Below are 27543 nucleotides of genomic sequence, written 5' to 3' on the forward strand. Positions count from 1 at the left end.
TTTCTTTCTTTCTTTCTTTCTTTCTTTCTTTCTTTCTTTCTTTCTTTCTTTCTTTCTTTCTTTCTTTCTTTCTTTCTTTCTTTCCTTCTTTCTTTCATTCTTGATCAAGTTATCATTGAGTAGAGTGTTGTTAAGCTTCCAGGTGTATGTGGGATTTCTGTTGTTTCTGTTGTTATTCAAGACTAGCCTAAGTCCATGGTGATCTTATAGGACACATGGGATTATTTTAATCTTCTTGTATCTGTGGAGGCTTGCTTTTGACCAATTTTTTGGTCAATTTTGGAGAAAGTATCATGAGGTGTTGAGAAGAAGGTACATTCTGTTGTTTTAGGATGAAAAGTTCTACAGATATCTCTTAAACCCATTTGGTTCATAACTTCTGTTAGTTTCACTGTGTCTCTGTTTAATTTCTGTTTGTGTGATCTATCCATTGATGACAGTTGGGTGTTGAAGTTTTCCACTATTATTGTGTGTGGTGCAATGTGTACTTTGAGCTTTAGTAAAGTTTCTTAAATGAATATGGGTACAAGGGTTTGTGGAGCATAGATTGTCAGAATTGAGAGTTCATCTTGGTAGATTTTTCCTTTGACCAGTGTGAATTGCCCTTCTTTATCCTTTTTGATAACTTTTGGTTGAAATATGATTTAATTCAATATTACAATGGTTACTCCAGCTTGTTTCTTGGGACCATTTGCTTGGAAAAAATTTTTCTTGCCTTTTCCTCTGAAGTAGTGTCTTTGTCACTGAGGTGCATTTCCTGTGTGCAGAAAAATTCTGGGTTCTGTTTACATATACAGTTTTTTTATTCTATGACTTTTTATTGAAGAATTGAGTCTATTGATGTAAAGAAGTATTAAGAAAAAGTGATTGTTACTTCCTTTTATTTTTGTTGTTAAAGNTGGAATTATGTTTTTGTGGCTATCTTCTTTTGGGTTTGCTGAAAGATTACTTTCTTACTTTTTTTTAGGTTGTAGTTTCCCACCTTGTGTTAGTGTTTTCCATCTATTATCCTATGTAGGGCTGGGTTTGTGAAAAGATATTGTGTAAAATTTGTCTTGTCATGGTATATCTTGGTTTCTCCATCTATGGTAATTGAGAGTTTTGCTGGGTATAGTTGCCTGCGTTCTCTTAGTGTCTGTATGACATCTGCCCAAGATCTTCTGGCTTTTACTGTTCTTGGTAAGAAATCTGTTGTAATTTTCATAGGTTTGCCTTTGTATGTTACTTGACCTTTTTCCCTTATTGCTTTTAGTATTCTTTCTTTGTTTTGTGCATTTGGTGTTTTTACTATTATTTGACAGGAGGAATTTTTTTTCTGGTCCAATCTATTTGGAGTTTTGTAGGCCTTGTATATGTCTATGGGAATCTCTTTATTTAGGTTAGGGAAATTATTTGCTATAATTTTTTTGAAGATATTTACGGGCCCTTTAATTTGTGAATCTTCGCTCTCTTCTACACTTATTATCCTTAGGTTTGATCTTCTCATTGTGTCCTGGATTTCAGGGATATTTTGTGTTAGGATCATTTTTTTTTTTTTTTTTTGAGTTTTCTTTGACTGTTTTGTCAATGTTCTCTATGGTATCTTCTGCCCCTGAGATTCGCCTTCTATCTCTTGTATTCTGTTGGTAATGCAGAATATTCTTTCTATTTCCATTTTAAGATACCAGATGGTTTTATTCAATTCCTTCACCTGTTTGCTTGTGTTTTCCTGTAATTCTATAAGGGATTTTTGTGTTTCCTCTTTAAGGGCTTCTACCTGTTTACCTGTGTTCTCCTGCATTTTTTTAACGGCGGTTATTTAATTCCTTCTTAAAGTTCTGTATCATCATTATGAGAAGTGATTTTTTGATCAAAATCTTGTTTTTCCAATGTGATGGTATGTATATTCAGGACTTGCTGTGTTGGGAGAACTGAGTTCTCGTGATGCCAAGTAGCCTTGGTTTCTGTTGCTTATGTTCTTATGCTTCTCTCACCATCTTGTTATCCCTAGTGATACCTGCTCTCACTGTCTCTGACTGGAGCCTGTCCCTTCTATGATCATGGTTGTGTCAGAACTCCTCAGCGTCCACCTGTCTTTGTGATCCTGTGGTTATGGGATCATGTGATCCTGACATCCTGGGTGTGTCAGAACTCTTGGGAGTCAAGCTGCTTCTGGGATCCTGAAACCTTGGTGTGACCAAGCTCCTGAGATCTGGATGATCCTGGGCATGTCAGAGTCCCTGGGAGTCCAGCTTCTTCTGAATGTTGTGGGACTGGGTGCAGAGGTAGTGCCTAAAGTCTGCTCAGGGCACCAGTTCAGACTGGAAAGAATCCATGACACTGTACGGGTAGGGGTTCCTGGGTCCCTGGATCCCGCTGGTCCCAGTTACTTCTAGTGTCGGGTTTTGGGGTAGATGTTTGGGCTCCTCAGCTATGATCATGGGCGTGTAGAGTGCCTGGGTGTCGAGCTTCTTCTGGACGTTGTGGGAGTGGATATGGAGCTAGTGTCCAAGGTGTGCTCAGAGCACTGGCTCAGATAGAATCGAATGTAAACTTTTCAAATATATATAGTAGAAAGATACTTTCACATGTGAATCAATGAAAATATCTTGGTCCTTTATAATGATGAATATGAATATACAGCATGAATGCACAAATATGGATCAGACCAACTTTTGACTGTTAAGTAAGATATTCATTACCTTATGTGAGTTATAAGTGAGATCAAGATATCCTTACCTGAAGATACTTTAGAAACTTAAGATAACAGATTTTATTATTCTTATATTCTATTCTATTTAACAAATTTTATTGTTTCACTTCTAGAGTTACTAATTGATGGGAAAGCAATGTTATGTTAAAGCCTAGGGAAATTTTAGCTTTGTATCTTATTTAGAATTCTGAAATTTTTATGAATTAAGGACAAGAAAAGGCTATAAAGAATTTAATTTTAATAATGTATACTTGTCTCTCCTTCCTCCTATTATCCTTCTCTCTCCATTTTGTTGATCCCTGAACCAAACTCTCATGTCACAAATATGTTCCATGAGTCTATCCCAATATATTGTTACTGAGTATACTTTGAATCCAATTTTATATTAAGTTAATTGGAAATTACATCTCTTAATTCTAAACAACTATTGGTAAAAAGTAGGTTTAGAGGGTGATGTGTCAGTGAAGACAACTCTCCTGGTGTTCCTAAAATCAAGTCTGGTTCTGTCCCCACAAAGTTCTGCTGTGTAGTTATGATTATTAAGAATGCTACTTCTGCCAGGCATGGTGGCTCAGGCCTTTAATCCCAGCACTCGGGAGGCAGAGGCAGGCGGATTTCTGAGTTCAAGGCCAGCCTGGTCTACAAAGTGAGTTCCAGGACAGTCAGGGCTATACAGAGAAACCCCGTCTCGAAAAAACAAAAAACAAATAAACAAACAAACAAAAAAAACACCCCCAACCCCCCCCCCCAAAAAAAACCTTCTACTTTAAAAGAAAAAGAATGCTACTTCTAAGAGCTGTCCAGGTGGGCATGGGAAGAATTATACAGGTATATAAGATGCCTCATGTCAATAATCTGCAGGACTAATATGCTGATAGAAAGAAAAGTCATATATATATTTAGCATGTCTAAGAATGTGCCATTATACATCTGTTTTAAATCTTAAGCCATTTTCATTAACTTGAGGAATGATAACAGATTCTTCAGGATTTATTAGAGATTTAGGAGTAAATGCTTAAAGGTTCCAAAATTCTCACCAGTTCAGTGTATAATTTAGGGGTTAATGGGAAATTATTCACACAAAAGAATTAGAATATTTTTAAAATGGAACTTTTAAAATTAAAATATTTAAAAATAATGTTCAGTGGATAAATAGTATCTTGTTTCTAAGTATTATCTTAGTATATACCCTGTTGTTTGGGGTGAGTCTGTGTTCATGCTTATCCACATAGTTTGTGTGGTCATTTTTTCACTATTATGTGTAGATAAACAGTACCTTGTTTCTAATCATTATTTTAGTTTATACACTGTTGTTTGGTATGAGTCTGTGTTCATGCTTATCCACATAGTTTGTGAGGTTATTTATTTATTTTTTTACTAATATATGTGAAGCCAACTTACACAATGAAATATTTAAAACTAATATAATATTATAGAAATAATTTATAAAAATATTGTGTCAATGTCACTTTCTTTATTTTCTAGGTACCTGTTTCCTTTTTTCTTTTCTTGTATCCCTTCACTTTTTCCTTTTCCTAGATACTTATTTTTCTTATTTAATAAGTCATGCACATAACAATAAATAGCTAACAGTTTAGTTCTAATGGAATCATTTTTCTTATAAAATTTTGTTTTTGAGAATTTCATGCATATACAATAAAATATGATCACCTTCACATTTCCTTCTCCCTTCTCCAACAACCTGTATTTTAATTTTTTTTACTAAGATCTTTCAAAATGTTCATCATAACAGTTAATATTATAAAGACTATTTTTTACTGAATCACTTAGTGTTCAGCTTAAGACGAGTAGATGATCCAGGGAATTTACTTTTTTGTTAATACCCACAAGATAATATCCAATCACTTAAACATTATTCATGCTTAGATCTGTGAGGCTGTACTCTGCATAGAAAGGAATGGTAATTTGCCCCCCCCCCATGAGAAACAGTAACTATCCACATTGGAACTTTATCAGTGTATATTAATTGTAGAAAATAATAGGTGTAATTATGATATGTCATGAATATACATAAGGTGCTGTGATTGTGTTTACACCCTGTTACAAACTAACGTTTCTGATCTCTAGTCCCAGTAATCACTCCTCTACTTCCATTATTCCCACACATGAGGAAAAACATCTATTTGTCTGTCAAAGTCTGGTTTATCTATTATGGCATGATGTCCTCTAGCTTTATAAGTTTTTCTGAAAATGACTTTGTTCTTTATCATTAAATAAAGATCTACTGTGTACAGATAACATTTTCTTTATTCTTTATTCTTCTTCCCTTACACTTCAGTTTCAAAGCTTATTTCCACAGTTCTTCATCTTAACAAATAGACTTACCCTTCATGTGCAATATTGTTCTCTGTTCATTCTATGTCATCTCTCATGTGTCTTCCACTCAGTGACTTTCTGCAAAGGGGCTGTTTGAAATTTCCTGCGTGTTTTCTTGGACTTTACTATTGACAGACATTCAGTTCTCAGTGTACAGCATTCCTGTGTTAGAAATGCTAATGGACTTCCCCCCCACCCCACTGTGTCTCTGCCTCTAGGCTGACCTAGTTTGCCTTTCCTCTGTCATATCTCTGTTTTCTGGCCTCCCAAGGATGAGACAGCTGTGAGTAGACTGACAAAAGCCATGGCTTACATTGCAGGGTCCAGAGAAGAAGTACAATACTTGAAGTTTGATTTATGAATATGAAGACTATTATTATTATAAATGAAGTTTTATATAAGAATATTTGTTCTCTTAACACATTAACTATAATTATGTTAATTTGTATAAGCATATGCCTTGACAAAGCTAATTATAACATTAAATTATTATATAATGTACTAGAAGGAATGAGTAGGCAGTATTCTTGATGAACTCAGTAATAGGTATATTAAAATGTGTTTTAATTATTTGAAGTTAAACTACAATAGTAAGACTTTTCATTTGATTCACTCTTAATATTCTTAAGTTGGTATATTTTTTCTTAGACAACTATGCTTCCCTTTAATTTAGGGGTCCAGTGTATTATAGACACTGGTGACAGGGCTATCATATTCCTAAGATATGCTTAACAACTATGCTGATTATCTGTTTGGATCATCAGATGATAGGTAACACCACTTCATATCTCCTTCAGGATCTTGTTGGATTTTTCTCTTTCTAGTGATGTGGAGTCAGTAGACTGTTATGTTATAAGATTGGGAACACAATTTGATATTTCCATGGCTTTCAAATGTAAGGGAAAAATTTTATTTAGATATCATGACGCATTTCCTGATGGTTACCAAAGTGAAATCATTTACTGACAGAAACCTTAGTGTGTGAAGAAAGCACATGAGGGGTATGGGTCTTTGGCTTATGTATCATTTCAGCCCATTAGCTGATGCAGAAACAGCAGATACAAACATAAAATATTGTAAGTTCACTAATTACCCAAGTTTTTCATCTGTCAAATGTAGATAATTAAAACAGACTCAGGACAGTTCTATGAACATCTAATATTCTTTGAAAACAAAGAATATGATTTATAAACTGTGAATTGTAATGCAAACTAAATGTGGTGTTATTAGTCTCTGGAGTTGTTCCCAAGCATCACAATGCCTCAGGTGAACTAAATGTGATATTGCATGCAGATGAGGAGAAGTGTTATAAATAAGCCTTTGTATATCATACTCTTCAAGAATCTTCTTCTTCTTAAATTAGTATTGACTAAAATTAGGTCTTGTATCAAGTGGAAATCCAATAGTTATTCTAGAAAGTATTGAGTTAAAGTAACAAAGGGGTAAATATTTGCAAAAGGCACACGTTGTATAGAAAGACTTTATTATATTGATTGTATGTTAAGTATATTCACTTGTATTCACTTGTAATTCACTTGTGATAGAATGATATACTTAGTTCCTAGTCAGAGGAGAGATTGCCTCCAGGGAGTGTTCTGACCCCAGGTCTCAGGTGAGATCTCCATTTTTCTCTCTGGTGTCTCTCTAAGGCTGGTCCAGTCAGAAAAGAATGGGCCACAGAAACAACAGAGCTTCTCCTACACTGTCCTACTAATGGTCTACATTCCCAGTTAGAAGGTGGGGCGGTTCCACAGCCCTCTGTGCACTGGTCTTGCCAGGAGAAAGCTGGTCTCTCAGAAGTGCTGACACAGGCTTACAGACTCAAGGAGGAACAAACTCCAGCCAGAGACAGCTAGAATATCTAACATCAGAGATTACCAGATGGCAAAAGACAAATGTAAGAATCTCACCAACAGAAACCAAGACTGATTGGCATCATCAGAACCCAGTATTCCCACCACAGCAAGTCTTGGATACCCCAACACACAGGAAAAGCAAGATTTGGATTTAAAATAATATCTCATGATGCTGGTAGAGGATTGTAAGAAGGACATTAATAACTCCCTTAAAGAAATACAGGAGAAAACAGCTAAAGAGGTAGAACCCCTTAAAGAAGAAGCACCAAAATTCCTTAAAGAATTACAGGAAAACACATCCAAACAGGTGAAGGAATTGAATAAAACCATCCAGAATCTAAAAATAGAAGTAGAAACAATAAAGAAATCACAAAGGGAGAAAAACCTGGAGATAGAAATCCTAGGAAAGAAATCAGGAGCCATAGATGCAAGCATCACCAACAGAATACAAGAGATGGAAGAGAGAATATCAGGTGCAGATGGACACAACAATCAAAGAAAATGCAAAATGCAAAAAGATACTAGCTCAAAACATCCAGGAAATCCAGGACACAATGAGAAGACAAAACATAAGGATAATAGGTAAAGAAGAGAGCAGCAAAGATTATCAACTTAAATGGTCAGTAAATTTCTTCAACAAAATTATAGAAGAAAACTTTCCTAACCTAAAGAGAGAGAAACCCAAGAACATACAAGAAGCCTACAGAACTCCAAATAGACTGGACCAGAAAAGAAATTCCTCCCAACACGTAATAATCAAAACACCATATGCACTAAACAATGCCAGAATATTTAAAGCAGTAAGGGAAAAAGATTAAGTAACATATAAAGGTAGACTTATTAGAATTACACAAGTCTTCTCACCAGATTCTATGTGAGCTAGATCCTGCACAGATGCTATACAGATCCTAAGCAGACAGAAATGCCAGCCAAGGCTACTATACCCAGCAAAATCTCAGTTATAGATGGAGAAACCAAAATATTTCATGACAAAGCCAAATTCACACAATATCTTTTCACGAATCCAGCCCTTCAAAGGACAATAAAGGGAAAACGCCAAAGAAAGCAGGGAAACTATGCCCTAGGAAAAGCAAGAAGGTAATCTTTCAACAAACCTAAAAGAAGATAGCCACAAGATCAGAATGCCAACTCTAACAACAAAAATAACAGGAAGCAACAGTTACTTTTCCTTAATATCTCTTAACATCAATGAACTCCATTCCCCAATAAAAAGACATAGACTAACAGACTGGCTACATAAACAGGACCCAACATTTTGCTGCTTACAGTAAACCCCCTTCAGGGACTACCTCAGAGTAAAAGGCTGGAAAACAATTTTCCATGCAAACTGTCCGAAGAAGCAAGCTGGAATAGCTGTTCTAATCTCCCATGCTCATGGATTGGCAGGATCAATATAGTAAAATTGGCCATCTTACCAAAAACAATCTACAGATTCAATGCAATCCCCATCAAAATTCCAACACAATTTTTCACTGAGTTAGAAAGGACAATTTGCAAATTCATCTGGAATAACAAAAAACCTTGAATAGCAAAAACTATTCTCAACAATAAAATAACTTCAGATGGAATCACCACCCCTGGCCTCAAGATGTACTACAGTGCAGTTGTGATAAAAAAACTGTGGTACTGGTCCACTGACAGACAGGTAGATCCAAGGAATAGAATCAAAGACCCAGAAATGAACCCACACACTTATGGTCACTTGATCTTTGACAAAGGAGCTAAAACCATCCAGTGGAAAAAAGCATTTCCAACAAATGGTGCTGGCTTAACTGGTGGTTATCATGAATGTGAATTGATCCATTCTTATCTCCTTGTACAAAGTTTAAGTCTGAGTGGATCAAGGAACTCCACATTAACCAGAGACACTGAAACTCATAGATCAGAAAGTGGGGAAGTGCTTCAAAGATTTGGGCACAGGGGAAAAAAATTCCTGAACAGAACACCATTGGCCTGTGCTAATGTTTCAATCAAGAAGTCGACAAGTGAGACCTCATAAAATTGCAAAGCTTCTGTAAGGCCAAGGACACTGTCAAGAAGACAAAATAGCAATCTACTGATTGGGAAAAGATCTTTACCAGCCCTAAATCCGATAGGGTCTAATATCCAATATATATAAAGAACTCAAGAAGTTGGACTCCAGAAAACCAACTAACCCTACTAAAAATGGGGTACAGAGCTGAACAGAGAATTCTCAACTGAGGAATACCGAATGGCTGAGCAGCACCTAAAACAATGTTCAACATCCTTAATCATCAGGGAAATGCAAATCAAAATAACCCTGAGATTCCACCTCACACCACTGGTCAGAATGGCTATGATCAAAAACTCAGGTGACAGCAGATCCTGGCAAGGATGTGGAGAAAAAGGAACACTCCTCCATTGCTGGTTGGATTGCAAGCTGATACAACCACTGTTCAAATCAATTTGGTAGTTCCTCAGAAAATTAGACATAGTACTACCAGAAGATCCAGCATTTCCTCTCTTGAGCATATACCCAGAAGATGTTCCAACTTGTAATAAGGACACATGCTGTACTGTGTTCATAATAGCCTTATTTATAACAGCCAGAAAATTTAAAGAACCCAGATGTCCCTCAACAGAGGAATAGATACAGATAATGTGGTACGTTTACAGAATGGAGTACTACACAGCTATTAAAAACAATGAATTTATGAAATTCTTAGACAAATGGATGCATCTGGAGGATATCCTCCTGTGTCAGGTAACATAATCACAAAAGAACACACATGATGTGTACTCACTGATAAGTGTGTATTAGCCCAGAAACTCAGAATATCCAAGATGTAATTCGCAAAATACATGAAACTCAAGAAGGAAGACCAAAGTGTGAATACTTTGATCCTTCTTAGAAGGGGGAACAAAATACCCATGGAAGGAGTTACAGAGACAATGTTCAAAGCAGAAAGTGAAGAAACGACCATCCAGAGACTGTCCCACCTGGGGATCTATCCCATAAATAACCACCAATCTCCGACACTATTGCAGATGCCAATAAGATTTTTGCTGACAGGATAATGATATAGCTGTCTCCTTAGAGGCTCTGCCCGTGCTTGGCAAGTACAGAAGTGGGTGTTCATAGTCATCCATTGGATGGAGCACAGGGTTTCCAATAAAGGAGCTAGAGAAATTACCCAAGGAGCTGAAGAGTTTGGCAGCCACATAGAAGGAACAACACTATAAACTAACCAGTACCCATAGAGCTCCCTGGGTCTAAAACACCAAAGGAATCACATTGGGACTCTTGTCTCTAGCTTCAAATGTAGCAGAGGATGGCCTAGTTGGTCATAAATGAGAGGGGAGGCCCTTGGTCCTGTGAAGGTTCTATGCCCCAGTATAGGGGATTGCCAGGACCAGGAAGTGGGAGTGAGTGGGTTGAGGAGCAGGGTGAGCTGGAGGGGATAGGATTTTCAGAGGGGAAACTAGGGAAGGGGATAACATTTGAAATGTAAATAAAAAAAAATCTAATTAAAAAAATAAGAATGATATACCTGCTGTGCTTTGTTAATTAGAACATGTTTAATATAACAAAGGTAGTCACTTTGAATTCCCATATGTCAATTAGCATTATATTAACCTTAATTATATCTTCTTGTGGGATCTTTCAAAGGTATGTAAAGAGAATGGCATAGATATTGGTTGAAATCTTGCAGATGGTCTTCTACTAGTCTGTCTAGAACTTCAACTGTATTATAATATTGCTTTAATTTTAATTAATGTTTTTCTTTTACTTTTCTTACCAGTTTTGCATATATTTACCAAGAAGATTTCACAATTAGGAAAATTAATAGTTCTGGTCATTTGATATGCCATTCCATTTTCCTGAAATTTTTCTGTCCCTCAGAAAAGGACTGCTTGTTTTCCAGTATTTTGACTGTGCTTAAGTGTGCTTCACTATGCAATGTTGTACTTGACAACCATGAGCTTTTCTGAAGTATTTCTTGCATGAAAAGGTTAAGACATTTATTCCTACCCCTCAAGATTTTCGCTCCCATGTGAAGATACTTTTTCTAATTTTGCAAGAAAGGCTAGTAGCATAGCTGTATTTGTAAAAATAGATTTTTTATTTAAAGGTTTTATTATTAATCTGCAGTTGATTTTTCTTCTTTTGTTTATGTGCAATAACTTTAGTGTATGGCTGGGAAGATGAATATCATTGTATATTTAGCAAGACTAGTGATGTCTATAGCCATATCGCTCATGAGAAGTGAATGGGTTGTTTCAGATAACTTGTTTTGACTAGTTTCATTAATAATGTCAGACATAATTTGACCCATTGACATCTATTGGCATATAATAAAAGCAGTTTTGATTATTTCATTTAATTTGGTGTTGATGCCTTAATGAACAAAGGGATTTTGTACTTTGAAAAAAGTGCCTCCCTTGTTGTGACTTGGACATGACTGTTTGTTCTCCTCTTCCTTACAGCTGTATTTAATGGAGGCATTTCCTCAACTGAAACTTTTTTTTTTCTGTGATAATTCCAAATTGTGTCAAGTTGACACACAAAACAGGCCAGTACAATGAAACTAAAGGAATTCAAGTGTGTGTGTGTGTGTGTGTGTGTGTGTTTTCCGGCATTAGGATGCATATGAATATGTAATATGTGTATGCAAGCCTTCTGAGGCAAGTAGGCAACCTCAAATTTCATTCCTTGGATACTATTCATTATTTGTATAATTTCTGTTTATTTTTATTTTATGTGTATAAGTGTTTTGCCTGCATTAATGTATGTGTACCACGTGCATACCATGCCTATGAAGTACAGCATATAGATAGCATCCGATCCACTGGAACTGGAATTACAGGTGGTTGTTAGTTGCTGGGAAATAAGTCCTGGTCCTCTGCAAAAGCACCAAGTGCTCTTAATTATTGCTTAGCCGTCGTTCCCAGCTCTCCTTTCATGTATTTGAGAGAGAGGGTATGTGTGTGTGTGCAGAGAGCTAGGTTCTCTCAGTGCCAGTGAATCCTAGGTCTCTTTTTATCTCTCCCTCCCAGTTTTGTCATTATAAATGTGCACTACTACAACTAGCTTGGGAACCGAATTCATGTCCTCGTCCTTGCTAGTTACTGATTGAGCTATCTTAGATTAAAAATTTTAATGATTTAAAAGAAAAAGAATACCTAGTGAATGGTTGTGGGGTTACCAGTTTCTGGAATTTGGACTAAGGTGGTGGAAATTGGCTTATCAGAAGCAAGAGGAAGACACTAGGCATCCTGAAGATGAAGAAAGAGTAAGTTAAGGGATGAGAGAAGGCTTAAAGGAGAGGGAATGTGGATAAGCATTGAAGAGAGATAGCTTCAATGTTTTGCTTTTGCCTCTTCATTTCTTTTAAAATACAGTTTGATTAAAACAAAGATATGTAGTCCAAAGAAAAACTACAAATAACTCGGTTGCATGTGCTTCCTTAATTTTATGTTGATATTAAACATTAGTAAATAGTTTCTTACTGAAGACATTTTCTTAGGAGAGGAAATGGGAAATGTTCTCCATGTGGAAATAGAAGTATGCATTTTTTTAAATTAATCTTGCATGGTTGAGCATTTCAAGTTTGGCTCTCTTTCTTCAGGTAATAATAAGAACACTTGTCGATTTCATTAGAGTAGCAATACTTGTAGGTCAGCAAGTATGAAAACTCATACTCTAAAGTGCTTAGCTAAATATTATGTGCATGTGGTAGTTAAAATAGGAATGCCCCTTTAGAATCATATTTGAATGCTTAGCCCATAAGGATTGTCATTAGTAGGAGGCGAAGTTTTGGAGTAATCTTTCTTAGAGGTAATATGTCACTGTGAGAGTAGGTTTTGAGGCCTCATGTGCTTAAACTATACTCAGTGTGGTATATAGTTTCCTGCTATCTGCAAACCAGGATGAAGAACTATGAGCTCCTTTCCAGCACCATGTCTCCCTGCACGCTGCCATGCTTGCCACTACGACAGTAGTGGAATAAACTTTGGAAACTGTAAGCTCAAAATAAATCATTTCTGTTATAACAGGTGTTGTGGCTATGCTGTCTCTTCATAGCAATAAACTCTAACTAAGACAGTGCAGTATAGGTTGAAGGCTATGTTCTTGGATCCTGCAGCCAGATCCATGGATTTTTAACTGTGTCTTTGCCTCTTTTTACCCCTACGACACAGAGAAACTTGAAATACTTGTGTTTCGGTTTTAACATGTTTTTAAATGAGGAAAATAGCAACACATACCTCAGGATAATGATGTAAAGACTGAAGGAGTTAATAAATGTGATGGACTGAAAGTGCAGCACCTGTCATAAAACAGACTAATTATATCAACTGTTGTAACTTAGGTTCATATAAGCACAAAACTGAGCTCTCGTATATATGGAATTAATTACAAAGAAACAGTCCCCCAAATTTTATATTTATGCTTCCAGCAGCATAACTTTTGTCAATATAAAAATACATTAGCTTTTAATTCATTAGTGATAGTGCTTGAATTTAGCAACTGTGAGTGAGTGTTTCTTAGACATTTTTTCTTGATGTTTAAATAAAGAAATAACTCTTCCTACCACTGACCTTTTGGGATAAGATTTGCATATTGGTCTTGTTCCTCATACTCAAAGGTTGAAAAGAATATTTTACTCTTGACGATACATTAGAGAAAGCTGGGTTTCTCCAGACAAGATGAAATGGAAATTGTAGGGGTAACATTCAGTCACTGGTATTTTTTAAACAAAGTTCCCCAGAGGTGGACAGATGGTTGAAAAGCCCAAAACTAGAGAGTTTGCAATTTTGTATACTAAGTTATCTCTTAATTTTTGACTCTGATAGATAATTCTAACATATTCAAATAAATAAAATATTTATCTATGGGTAATTCTTCAAGCCCATTCTGTCATTTCCATTATGTCTATACCTTGTGAGTATATGTTAGGAAACAGAAATGAGGAGTTCGTTTATTTAAAATTACACATTTTGTACAATGAAAAGCTTTGTCATGTAAAAGTTACGTATATCAAGTAAAACAATCACAGAATGTAAATATTACAGGAGTTTTATAAGGGTATGTAATAGAAATAAGACACATTTTGAAGCTAGTCTTTCAGTGCCTTAGTAAGTTATTGCCTGTGTGATCTTGTAGAATATATCCTTCCCTGATTGCATTTCTTCATCTCTGTAAAAATGAGATTAACATACAGTTTCATCAACTAACAAGTCATTTATGCTGCCTGTGCACATACACACACACACACACACACACACACACACACACACACACACACGCCCATGTGCCTGCACATTTTTGTTCTCCAAGAGATTTTGGGACTGTGGAGATCAAGAACATGCTTTTCTCTTTGGCACAAGCAATGAGTACATATTTATTATCAAATTACTATGTGCCAGACATATTGCTTTATGTTAGGAACAAAAAAATAAAGGGGGGAGGTCCGTGGGTTGGCCCAGGGAGAAGTGGTGAAGAAAAATATGCTGCATCTGGCCAGAGTTCCTCTGCTCTGGGCAGGCGGACCTGGGGAGACTGCCACACACAGGGCCCCGGGTGTGCATGCCTGACCCATGTGGTGGGGGGTGGAAAAGGGGTGGCCCCCTACCGGGACCCCCCAAGCTACCTTGCTAGCGCCCCAGGGTTGTAGGAGAGAGGGAATAGGGGAAGAAGTTCCCAATACTGATGAGAGTGGTGCAGTGGATTCTAGATGGAGCAGAGACACTCTATGGTTTAAGAGCTTTATTATAGAAATGCAGGGAGAAAGAAAGAAGGTAGGAGAGAGAGAGAGAGAGAGAGAGAGAGAGAGAGAGAGAGAGAGAGAGAGAGTAAAAGAGAAAGAGGAAGAGATTAGAGGAAAGAGGAAGACAAAGAGAAAGGGAAGAGGAGAAAGAAGAGAGAGAAGTGAGAGGTAAAGGAACAAAGGAGTAAGAGAGAGAGAAAAGCAAGGTGGGGGCTGAACACCCCTTTTTATGGTCTTCACTGTTGCTAGGAAACTGGGGAGGAGATTAGCCTGAAGGTCAGAAGCTTGGGCCATTGCTTACTTGACTACTGACCATGCTTCTCTTGTGGGGGCTGTGGGAGGTGGTAACTTAGGCAGGGGCCAGAGTTCCAGGAGCATGAGGGAACGCCTACTGTGTCACATAGATGAATTATGACCACCAGGGTTCAGACCTCAGCTCGACTGGATACCAGCCTGCAGTTTCCCACAGCTTTATTTCAGATATTTCCCATAAAATATACATACACATGAGAACTCTTATATGTTTTTCCAATTTTATGTAATCTTTTTTTTTTTTTTTACACTCCAGATTTTATCCCTCTCCCAGTCCTCCTTCTGACAGTTCCACATCCCATACCTCCTTACCCCCGTCTCTGCAAGGGTATCTCTATCCCCTACCCTCCACACCACCAGACCTCTCCACTCTCTGGGACCTTCAATCTCTTGAGAGTTAGGTGGATCTTGTCTGACTGAACCCATTCCCAGACATTCTCTGCTGTGTATTTGTTGGGGGCCTCATATCATCTGGTGTTTGCTGCTTGGTTGGTTTAATTAAGCTGCTGAAGTAGATATAACTAATAAATCAGATTTTGATTTTGAACTAAGTTTGACATTAAAGGCAAAGTATAAACTAAAAATCATGTTTTTAAATTTATTCTTAATGGTAAAGAAAACTATGTGAGAAGAATGGGACTTTTCCCCATTTTCTTTCTTCTTCTTCTTTCTTTCTTATTTTTTTTGATATACCAGTCAGAAAATAATGACTCTTTATAAATTTGAATAGGGTCTAAGTAATATATGTACTTGTGGTCACTCTGTTGAGACCTGGAGTGATCACTCCCAAATTGTCTGCTAGGATGACAGCCAGAGCTTCATGTCCCCCTGCACGGCCTCAGAGATGCTGCTGGAGCTCTCAGCAACATGGAGCTGGCTCTCTTGGATTCCCCACGCATCCATGATCTATATCATGTCCAGTAAATCATCCACATCACCGGCTTCTTCAAGTCCTGTCATATCTTCCTTTGCTTTGTCTTTGGGGACCAGACACTTTGTGGCTTCCTCAGTTGAGACAGAGCTTCCTGGGCCTTTGTCTTTGGTGATCAGAGTAACTCCATCCTGAACAACAATTTCCCAGAAATGATTTGTTTAATTTTCACTTTCTCTCGAAGGGCTTCCAGGAAGCTGTTGAAGCGCTGCTCTCTTCTGAAAATTGAATGGCTTCCTCCTGGAAAGCTTTGATGCAGTCCATACTTTTCATAAAATACAGTGTTTCATTGGTATCCAAAAATTGTTCGATGTGACTTATTAACTGGAGACTCGCTTCATCAAAGCTGGCAATCTTCTGTCTTACTAGGAAACGGAAGTTTTCAACAGGATTCACGCTTCCAACCTTGGTGACGTTCCCTTCTGACAGACTGGAGATGCTGTTGTGACCTTCTTCTTTCTCAGTCTTGTATTTTTTAGCAGCAGGCCCCTCTTCATGATTGTCTTGGAAAATGTCCTGAGCAGTCACTTGGTTCTTTTTCTTGATGACTTCTGTTAGAGGGAAAAAGCTCTTTACTTTTGAGAGTGGACTCAGTGGACTCTCACATTTTGCTTTCATCTCAGTGGGGGGGGGGGGTCCAGCATATTCAGAATGTGCTGCTGAATTGGGGGCAGCCGCTCCTGGAGATGTAAGGCTCTATGCAGCAGGCACTAGGACAATCGCTGAAATTCAGGATTTGGAATTTTGGAGGTTGGAAATAAATCTTCAACAATGTCTTCTTCCTCATTTTTCTTTACCAAGCTCATGGAATCAATCAGATCATCAATAGCGCTCATCTGTGCCTCTGTGGGAGTGCACTTCTTATTGGTTTTCAGCGAGGAAAACATGTACTGCCGCAAGTCTTCCATGAAAAGCAGCTGCACATAAACTAAACACTCATAGGCATCCTTAATGTAAGGGAAGGCTACACCAACTTGAGGATTAGCTCTTTTGTCATAAGCGTATTGGACGATGGCAACCTTGTTTAACTCATCCAGAGCATGAACGAGGGAGGAAAGGGCAACAGCTGTCACCTCATCTTCCTTTGGTGCAAACACCTTTAGAACTTGATATCCCATGAAGAATCTTCTATGAACCTGAGAAGATTTACAAAATCCCAAAACAGAGAAGTACTTCCCCTCAGATTTATATTTCATTTGTTCCTCATCCACTTTAGAAAAAGGAATGAAATGATATCACTTCCATAGCGGTACCCTTGAATAGTGTCCTTCTTGGAAACTTCAGTTTCATCATCATCATTTAGGCAATAAACAGTCTCTTTTTGTATATCTTCCTTCTTCAGAGTTCTTGCATCCACAACTATCCAACTCTTTTTAAATTTCTCCTGTACAATCGATTTATAGGCTACAATCTTTATAGACAAGTTGGGGCCAATGGTCAGTTGGCAGGGCCAGGGCATGGAACGCCTCTCAATCTTCTTAAAGATGCTCAGTTGTCTAGACTCTCATTGAAGGAATAAATTTCATCCAGCCCGTCTTCACCTTCTAAAGACCCTTGTCACCATGCGGATGCCTTCCTTTTGCTGTTCAGTAAGTCCTTTTTGAGGAAAGGAGGACTTGGGGTGGTCCAAGTTGGAGTCGATGTCTCCTCTCTCGCCAGGCTCACCATTCTTGCTGATTGGAAAAGGCAGAAAGAACTGCAGAGAGATGCCAGACTTCTTCAAGTTACAAATTATAATGTCTAGTTGGTCTTGGCTGAACGGGCTGCTGAGGTCAGTGAACACTTCAATATGCTTCTTCCCAAACTTCTTTCCTATGATTTCACGCTGAATCAAATCCATACACACAATCAGGGTGTCCAGGAAGTCAGCTTGTTGAGAACTTGTTTGGATTTTGCTCCCGATGTCTTCCAGCAAATCAAAATCTGGTAACATTAGGTGTCTGTGCACTGTGATGTTCTGATACTGGTCCTTGCCAGCAGGAGCATTATCAGTGCCGTCTGTGCCATAGAGCACTAACGCGATCTCATCCTTGCTCTCCGAGAATACCTGTCGTTGGACAAACATAGTCATCACTTTCTTTGCTTGTTCAATTGGGGATTCTTCACCAGGAAAGGAGTTACCCATGGCAACCCCCACATCTACACACAGCACAACAGCTGCCTTATTACCGGACCACGCCATGCTTTTTCCCCATTTTCTATGCTGACTTGCATCATTAGCACACATGAACATTTAGTTAAGAGTGTTTTAAAAATTTCTCGCTGTCTCTGTCTCTGTCTCTCTTCTCTCTCTCTGTCTCTCTGTCTCTCTCTCTCTCTCTCTCCCTCCCTCCCTCCCTCCCTCCATTGTGTAGTGCAGGCATCTACATGTTCTATATGTCTGTGTGGTACAGTCATGGGTGTATATGTATATGTGTGTGATTCAAGTTCATATATGTATGTCTGTATATTAGTTGCAAGCATTTTTGTTTGTGTGTGGTACAGATATAGGTGTTTATGTGTATAGTGTAGGGGTGTGTGTGTTGTACAGTCATATATGTGTGCATGTATTTGTAGTTCTGACATGTGTTTGTGTGTGTGTGTGTGTGTGTGTGTGTGTGTGTGTGTGTGTTGTGCAAGCATATGTGTAGAGACCAGTAATCAGAGTCAGTTGTCTTTCTCCAATTCTCATTAGTTTATTTGAGACAGCGTTTGTCTCTGTATCTGTGGCTTTCTTGTTCAGTTAAACTAGTTGGCCACTGACAATCCTCCTGTCTCAGTGCCTCCTCAGTAATTGGGGTGTGCCACCATGCATTGCTTGGTAAGCACTTAATTCAGTGAGTTCTTTCCTCAATCTCACCACAGTAAAGACATGATGAAAAAGTAGTCTCTCTCACTAGGAATATATTTTTAGTCTTTCATTTCATTATTCTTATTCAAAACAGAAAGACTATGTGAAGATATCTCTCACTGGTAACACATTAACTTGAGGCCATGAAGTGATATCTGAAAATGGAAGTGAATCCCTACTTCTAAGGCATTCTAGGGGGTAAGGATGGTGTTGAAGTTGTTCTTGGCTCCATTTGGGAGATGTCTTGCAACCAGCCACCCTCTTCATGGTTCAGGCCACTGTAATGTAACCACTAGCTTATGTTAAGAAAGAACAAGTGAATAAGTTTACCAAGCTGAAGGATTTTTGCTTGTACCCCAAGAACGATTTCATCTGATGTGTTTGTAAACTAAAATCCTTTCACAAGAACAAAAATCAGCTTTTAACCAGCACAAACGTTTTTGCAAACATGTACCTTTAAATGATGTAAAAATTCCTAATGTAGGGAATAATTATTCTTTTGGACAAATAAGATCATTCTGGTAATTGCAGGCTCTGTGCTAGAGACCTCTCAGGGGGCTTGGTTGTGAGAACATCTTTTCATGAGCACTGAAGCAGTCCTTTTTACTCCACTCTTTAGATTTCTCAAAATGCCTCATGATTTCTTGGTTCAGGAGTATTTTTTCTTTCCTAGGTATATTCTATTTATTCTGCTTTGATTCTTCCCTGATTAGTAAAGACCTCTGTACTAGTTTGATATCTTCTTTATCTTTCAATTTAGTGTAAGAGGAGAAGAGGAGGCAGAAAAATTGTAAGACTCAGAAGTGATAGATGACTCCAAGGAAAAAGTGCCTTTCAAGTACAACGGGGCAGACACACAAATGAATTCACAGAAACTGTAGAAACATACACAGTCCCTGCACAGGTTATGACACACAAAATTCCATCAGAGAAGGGAAAGTAGGCAAAATGTCCCACTTTGAATACATAGAGTCTGATTTTTTTTCTAACATTAATTCATACCTTGGCTTTGTCTAGGTAAAGACTACATCCAAGGCCTTAAATTTCTACAATGAAATGATACTCTGACCTAGACATACATACTTTATATGTTACAGTGTGTACCCTGTTTTATTTTATTGCATAAACTTGGTTCTGGCTCTAAAGCAAACATTTCTAATCAATGGAGGTATGAAAAGATTGAAGGTAGATCACCAAATTTATTCATGATTTTTTTATATAGAGATAATGTGGGTTGGGTTGAATAAAAATTAACAGAGGTTTGTGCCTTCTTTATATGCTTTTAAGATTCACTTTGAAGAATTAGAATCAAGAACTGATTAACTCTTTCTGAGCTTAGCACTGGAATTTTCTACAGATGACCTTCTCACAGATACTTGTTTTGTAGAATCCATTAGTTACCAAATTGTAATGGTACTTAAATATGGAAGAACATATGTTATTGACATAATTTCTAAAATTTATCCTTGGTATAATGTATCAACATTTTACTAAGCATATGATGGCTTTCTTTCTGTTGGACTATAGTAAACAGAAATATTTTGAGAATTATAGTCAACAGAAATTGAGAATTTCATATATGCATATATGTTTGATCAAATCTCCCCTTTATCATGTAATCTTTTTCCCATTTCTCTCCCCACTTCCTTCATGGCATTATATACTTACAACAAACAAACAAACAAACAAAAAACAAAGAATAGAACTTCACTAAGTTCACTTAAGTCTCCTTCCTGTATGTTTATGAGTGTTATAAGTTTATCTTCTGGAACATTGTTAGGTTGTCAGGAGCCACATCCCTGAAGAAAACTGATGGTTTTTTCTCTACCAGCAGCTACCATTTGCCAATAACTTCTCAGATAGGGGTGGGACTCATGATACATGTTGGGATTTCGGCTGGCTCAATCTGCTGTAGGTTTTGCGCAGGAAACTACAGCTGCTTTATGTTCATGTGTGTAACAGCTCTGTGATGTCTGAAAAATATTATTTCACTACTTCTGGCCCCTATAATATTTGTTTCCTCTTCCATTGTGATCTCTCAGTCTTGGGGTTGGTGGTATGATACTAATGTCTCATTGAGAAATTAGTTACCATAACATCCTAATAAAACTAATGTTCTTAGATACAATTTACTCGTATATGTAGATTTTCAAAATTTGGGACCCTACTGTTTAGATAAATCTGACAATAATTCCTTGACTTAGGAATAATAAAGTATCTTAACCTGCCATTGTGAGAGAAGATTACATTATTCATTCATGAGCTACAAACTTATCTTTTGAAGACATGAGAGAACAACCCAAAGCACTAGTCGCCTGTCCATGAGACAGGAGAACAATCCTCTGCTTGATATTTCTTGAGGCACACAGGAAGTTAGGCTGACTTGAAGTATTACTAATGGAATCTGGGACACTGCTTCCCATCTTATCCCCGCCATCCTATGAGTTCTTCTAGATATAAAACTAATACAAAAAGAAAAGAACATTAAGCTTAAAATATTTAATTATAGAGCTGAAAATTTTAACTCAATTTACTGTTACTTCCAGACTCCCTTTGAAAGTCTCATTAAAACACAAAAGAAAAAAAATAAAGTTGTGATTTTTTCAGCTAGTCATTATCTCACAGGGATTATACACAGTGCCTGGGAAGGAATGCAAGTCACATTCTAGTAATGCCTTTTCCTGTTGCTCCTGAACCTTCCATTACAGCCATTGAGTATTTAAATACTCATTAATAACCGTTCATCAAAATAATTGAGTAGGGGGTAGGAAAGACCACTGCACTCAACAGTGGGAAACTGGGAAATTGCTGGCTAGGTCATTTAGCTCCTCTGGGGAATACAAATGTCCAGATGGAAAATGCACTAATACTGTAAAGTAACAATATTTATAAAGTAAATCTGCCTGTCCTCAGATTGGAAACCATACTGATGAACTAATAATGTGTTTTCACTCTTGTTATCATACTGTAGCCTCAGACGATACACATGACTCTCAAGAGGACATTGCAGTATTATGAACATCAAGTTATCGGGTGAGTAAAAATGGATTTTGGCTATTGATGGAAACACTTAAAAGTGACTTAACAAGTACAGCTGTTGATCTTGTAAGTTAGTGTGCTCTTGAAGCTAACTTTATGGTGTCTGTGAACATGTAGGCTAGGATTAATAAGAGTCCTTTATAGGAAAAAATACTTTGGTTTATTTGTGTTTTCTTTTAAATGAAAAACAAAATTCTCTTTTTTGTTTTCCTCACACTTTCTCTCTCTCTTATGTTCTTATTTTCCATTTGTAAGACTGAATCTTATAATTTTGTTTTTCTTCTATTGAAGGATTGTCGGTACCAAGTAGAGTCTTTGAATGGGGATTTGAGTCTTTACATAGAGTTTGGCTGCAATCAACTTTAAGGATAGGTCTTGTTTTAGCCTGATTTGTCTGTCAGTATCCATTTCTTAAAATGGGTTTGAAAATTGTGTGTATTAGTAATACTTCATATAAAAAAGTAAGAAATGAAGACCTCACCAGTACAGAGATATTTTAATAAAATGTAATGGTTATGTTAATAACCCCCAAATTAGATGTCATGATTAAGTGATATTTCAGTGAAAAAAATTTTCAGTCAGAAAACTCCAAATAAATAAGCCTAAACTTACTCTTAATTGACCGTAGTAAAAAGCAGTTTGGCAAATAGTAAAAAACTAAAATTTACTTTTGTGATTAATCTAGCTTGTCATATTAAATCAATTAACATTAGAAACAATGGATATTGTTACTATACCTTGCTAGTACTTTCTTTGTGCTGCAATAGTTTGGCTTGTAAAAAGTCAAACTCTTTTAATGCTTTTTTTTTTGTTTGTTTTAAATTTATGTGTAATTCATTTTTTTACACTCTATATTCCATTCCCTGCTCCTCCCCATCAGACTGCTCCACATCCCACACCTCCTCCCCACTCCACCCCATCTCCATGTGGATGCCCCAACCCCCACCCCACCTGATCTCTTAACTCCCTGTGGCCTCCAGTCTCTTGAGGGTTAGCTGTTTCATCTCTGAATGAAGACAGACATGGAAGTACTCTACTGTATGTGTGTTGGGGGCCTCATATCACCTGGTGTATGCTGCCTGTTTGGTGGTCCAATGTTTGAGAGATCTCGGGGGTCCAGATTAATTGAGGTGACTGGTCCTACAGGGTTGCCCTTCTCATCAGCTACTTTCAGCCTTCCCTAACTCAACAACAGGGGTCAGCAGCTTCTGTCCATTGGTTGGGTGTAAATATCTGCATCTGACTCAGCTGCTTGTTGGGTATTCTGGAGTGTGGTCATACTAGGCTCCTTTTTGTGAGCGTTCCATAGCTTCAGTAATAGTGTCAAGCCTTGAGACCTCCCCTTCAGCTTTATCCCACTTTGGGCCTGTTGCTAGACCTTCTTTTTCTCAGGCTCCTCTCCATTTCCATCCCTGTAATTTATTCAGACAGAAACAATTATGATTCAGATGTGTTACTGTGGGATGGCAACCCCATGGCTCACTGGATGTCTTGTTTTCTTGCTGGAGGTGGGTTTTATAAGTTCCCTCTCCCTACTGTAGGGCATTTCATTAAAGGTCCCTCCCTATGAGTTCTGGGAGTCTCTCACCTCCCAGGTCTCTGATGCATTCTGGGGAGTCCCCCACCCCAACCTCCTCTTTCCTGAGGTTGCCTGTTTACATTCTTTCTGCTGGTCTTCAGAGCTTTAGTCCTTTTCCCTTACCCAATACCAGATCAGGTTCCTCTCTACCCCCCACTGCCTCACTCCCACCCTGTCCACATTCCCTCTCAAGTGCCTCTGTTCCTCCCTCTCCACTTGTAATTGCTTTCTTCTCTCTCCCAAGTGAGACTGAGGCATCCTCACTCGGGCACTTTGGCTTGTTGAGCCTTTTGAATTCTGTCGATTGTATCTTATGTATTCTTTGTGGGTTTTTCCTTTTTTCTTTTTTCTTTTGACTGAGTAGTACTCCATTGTGTAAATGTACCACATCTTCTGTATCCATTCTTCTGTTGAAGGACATCTGAGTCCATTCCAGCTACTGGCTATTATAAATAAGGCTTCTATGAACATAGTGGAGCCTGTGTCCTTATTACATGTTGGAGCATTTACTGGGTATATGCTCAGTGGTATAGCTAGATCCTTAGGAGGTATTCTGTCCAGTTTTCTGAGGAACTGCCAAACTGATTTCCAGAGTGGTTGTAACAGCTTTCAATCCCACTAGCAATGGAGGAGTATTCCTCATTCTCCATATGCTTGACAGCATCTGCTGTCACCTGAGTGTTAGTTTTTTAGCCATTCTGTCTGGTGTGAGGTGGAATCTTAGCGTTGTTTTTATTTGCATTTCCCTGATGACTAAGGATGTTGAACATTTCTTTAGGTGTGTTTTGGCCATTCAATATTTCTCAGTGGAAAATTCTTTTTTAGGTCTGTACCCCATTTTTAAATAGGGTTATTTGGTTTTCTGGAATCTTATTTCTTGAGTTCTTTGATTATATTGAATATTAGCCCTCTATCAGATATATGATTGGTAAAGATATTTTCCCAACATGTTGGTTGCCTTTTTGTCTTATTGACAGTATCTAAAATAGTTTATCTTAATGGAGCAAAAGAATGCCAAGTTTACCTTTCTTTGTATATTTTTAAATAAGACCAATAACCCATTGAAGTTGCCGCTTTCAAAGTATGCTCTGTGGCTTAACTTAGTTCATATACCTAAACAATTTGTCAATTATAATAAGTGCTGTATATTTGTTATTATTATTTTAAATATTTTAATGGTAATGCCAGTGATTAAAGTCAAAGTATTGTTTTTAAAGTTATAAGTGCCAGTCTTTGTTTTGGAACCAAGTAATTGTTGAAATGCTCTTACTTATGACCCAAATTGCATTGCCATAGGGACAAATTGTGAAAGGAACATGTACATTTTCATTGAAATAGACAATTGACATCACTGTGACAATTAATGGAGTAGCCTTTGGCTATTGGTAGGAAGTAGTTCTCTCTTATCTAACTGCCATACCTCTCCTTAGTATGTATGTTGATATAAACTGAGATGATTCCCTTCTTGCTTGTTAAATGGTCTTTTCCTAGTTCTCTTTATTCTGTCCAATACAGAATAAGGACTATGGATAATCTGTTTATAACAAGGTGACCTGATGTCATACTTTATTAAAATGGACAATCAGTCTGTTTACTTGAATACTGTCTAGGATATGGTCCACATATGCCTTCATTTGTCTTGATGCTGATGGATTCTAAGGAGCTAGTTGGCTACAGTCTCATTGCACTTGCCTTTCTTGACTCTGTCTTCTCTTGTCCCTACTTCTCATTGTATAGCTTCCTTTTCCAACTTTCTTATTTGACTTTAAGGCTGTCTGCACTGTATTTCTCTTTACAAAATTGAAAAAAGAGGAAAGCTAACATTGTTAACACTGGGACTAATGCCTTCACACATGTGTGCTGCTCCTGCTCAGAAAATAGTTCAGTTATTTCTACTGTGAAATGTGATGTGTTTTCTACACTTAAGGACATCTCAAACAGTGGAGAATAAGTGTCACAAACCATTATTTTCCATATTTACTCCTAACAAAAAATTGTTTTTTCCTACTTTCTGAAAATTACATTTCTCATAGGCAAATATTGTAGTAATTTGGAAAACATAGATTGAGAAGCTAAAGCAGGAGAGATGACAGAGTGTTTGTCTTTTTCCTTTCTTAATGTAGTCTCAATCTCTGGCTTATCAATTTTCCTTCTTCTTTCCTTAAAACTGTGTCATTTGATCTGTTTTACATATCAATATCAAAGGCAGTGTTCACCACTCCTTGAGTTCTTATAACTGTTGCACATAGAAACTCCTGAAGGCTTTTTGGAGCCTCTGAAAACCTAACACTGGACTTAAGGATCACTGTTCAAAGGATCACAAAGAGGATGGAGCCTCTTGTTGTGGAGTAATATAACCTTTCTGGCAGAGGTTTTTCATCTTTGCACAATTATTCTATATTTTAATTTAGTTTTCACATTTTCATGTATTCATAGAGATAATTTTTATTGGAAAAATGAATTTTAAAATAATATGTTCATGCTATGTAATAAAATCTTTTTCTCTCTACTATTCTTATCATCATCATCATCATCATCAGCAGCAGCAGCAGCAGCATTTTTGTCATCTCTTACTGAGAGATTTTGATATGGCTTTCTGGTTTCTACACATTGCCGACTAGTCCTGAGTTTTTATTATAAAGAATGACTTATAAATTATGTGTTTTACCTTGTAACTACATATATTTATGGATACATGTGCATGTATGTGTTCATACACACACACCCTCACTCACTCACAAATGACAATGTATTAGTTTGACTTTTATGATCAGAAGCTGAATAGTTTCACAGTGGCTGGTTGCGCACTGGAGTGAAATCAATAACTGTACAGTCTAAAAAGATGGAAGCTACAGAATAAAGAGAACAGTAAATTCCTCATCCTGATGAAGTTCTAAAGCCATCTTGGAGAATTTATAATGTAAATTTTGATTTAAATGCTGATGAATATAATGTCCATAGTCAATAACAACAAAAAAGTTCATCTGTTTAAGAAGAGTTGAGCATATAAGAATGTGCTAGCCTCCCTCTTTTTCTTTTGTCCCATCCCAGATCCCCACCCTATTGGATAATGGCACTGATGATCAAGGTGAATGTTTTCCATTCAGTCCACTGACACACATGTTGACCATTACTGGAAGCATCTTCATAGTCATTCTCAAGATTAACCCCCATGTTTATCACCAGAGTTGCTAGTTTCATAAATCTGAGGTGAGATCAAGATCAATATTTCTGACAAGTCATCAGGTCACTCTAATGATCTAATGAATTCAGAGATTTTAACTTGAATGGTCTTGATAAGCCGTAGAATTGTCCATTAGGATAGATTAAAATGTGAATTCTCTGTCATCTGACCTCTACTTAAAAAAGTCCATTGTCTTCTACAATTTTCTTTTTATTTCACTCCTATTTCTAGTTTTTTGAAGATCAGTCTTGGGATATATACTATTTTCTTGAATGTTCTAGTTGCAGATGTCTGCATACTACTTTTTCTCTATATGTAGGTCTCTGCTAGAATTACATCACTTCTCAAAGGTCTTCCTTGAGCACTGAACCTCAAGAATCTCCCCTTCTCTGACCTCAGTCTCCAAACCAGTCATTTTCTATTACACTATCACCTGTAGTTTCACATTGATCATCATTGGCTGTTATTACCTTTTCTTTTTTCATTTATCTTGCTTATTCCATTTCCCTTTGTTTTTGTTAGTGGTTGACATGTGTGAGAGACTAACATTTTTTATTAGCTATTTTCTTTATTTACATTTCAAATGTTATCCCCTTTCCTAGTTTCCCCTACAAAAATCCTCTATCCCCTCCCACCCCCTTCCCTGCTGCCCAACCTACCCACTAACTTTTAGAAAGATGGGTAGAGAGGGGATAAATGAATAAATTATAATCTAGAAGTATGTGAGTAGTAGAATAGTGAACTAAAAAGTTACGCACGTGATGGGTATAACCTGAGGGGCTAATATTAGCATCTCTATCCATTATAATTTTAAATTTTGAAATGTTACTGACCCTGTACACTTTTTAGCATAAATTTACTTGCATAGCATCACATTTATGATTAGTTTTCTACATCTATGTGCAAGAACGACTTTGTAAAATAATCTGATTTTATATTTTACAAGACATCATCTTTTTATTTTATTTTATTATTATTTTCTTTATTTACATTTCAAATGCTATCCCGAAAGTTTCTCATACCCCTCCCCCC

The 27543-nt window shown here is 37.3% G+C and overlaps 1 protein-coding gene and 1 pseudogene across 3 annotated transcripts in view; one reads left to right on the forward strand and one right to left on the reverse strand.

Annotated features, from left to right (window-relative positions):
- Positions 1 to 27543, forward strand: part of Gucy1a2 (guanylate cyclase 1 soluble subunit alpha 2) — a 276470-nt gene that overhangs the window by 19965 nt on the left and 228962 nt on the right. For both annotated transcript variants that reach the window (XM_021206936.2, XM_029543056.1), the window contains exon 2: positions 21681 to 21742. In XM_021206936.2, the coding sequence (XP_021062595.1) occupies positions 21681 to 21742 (62 nt within the window). The remainder of the gene's footprint in view (positions 1 to 21680; positions 21743 to 27543) is intronic.
- LOC110327748 lies at positions 15780 to 18061 on the reverse strand (annotated as a pseudogene). Its single transcript, XR_002380846.2, has one exon. The product of XR_002380846.2 is annotated as an X-ray repair cross-complementing protein 5 pseudogene (transcript).

The sequence above is a fragment of the Mus pahari genome, chromosome 10 (genome assembly GCF_900095145.1).
Source record: "Mus pahari chromosome 10, PAHARI_EIJ_v1.1, whole genome shotgun sequence".
Taxonomy (NCBI): Eukaryota; Metazoa; Chordata; class Mammalia; order Rodentia; family Muridae; genus Mus; species Mus pahari.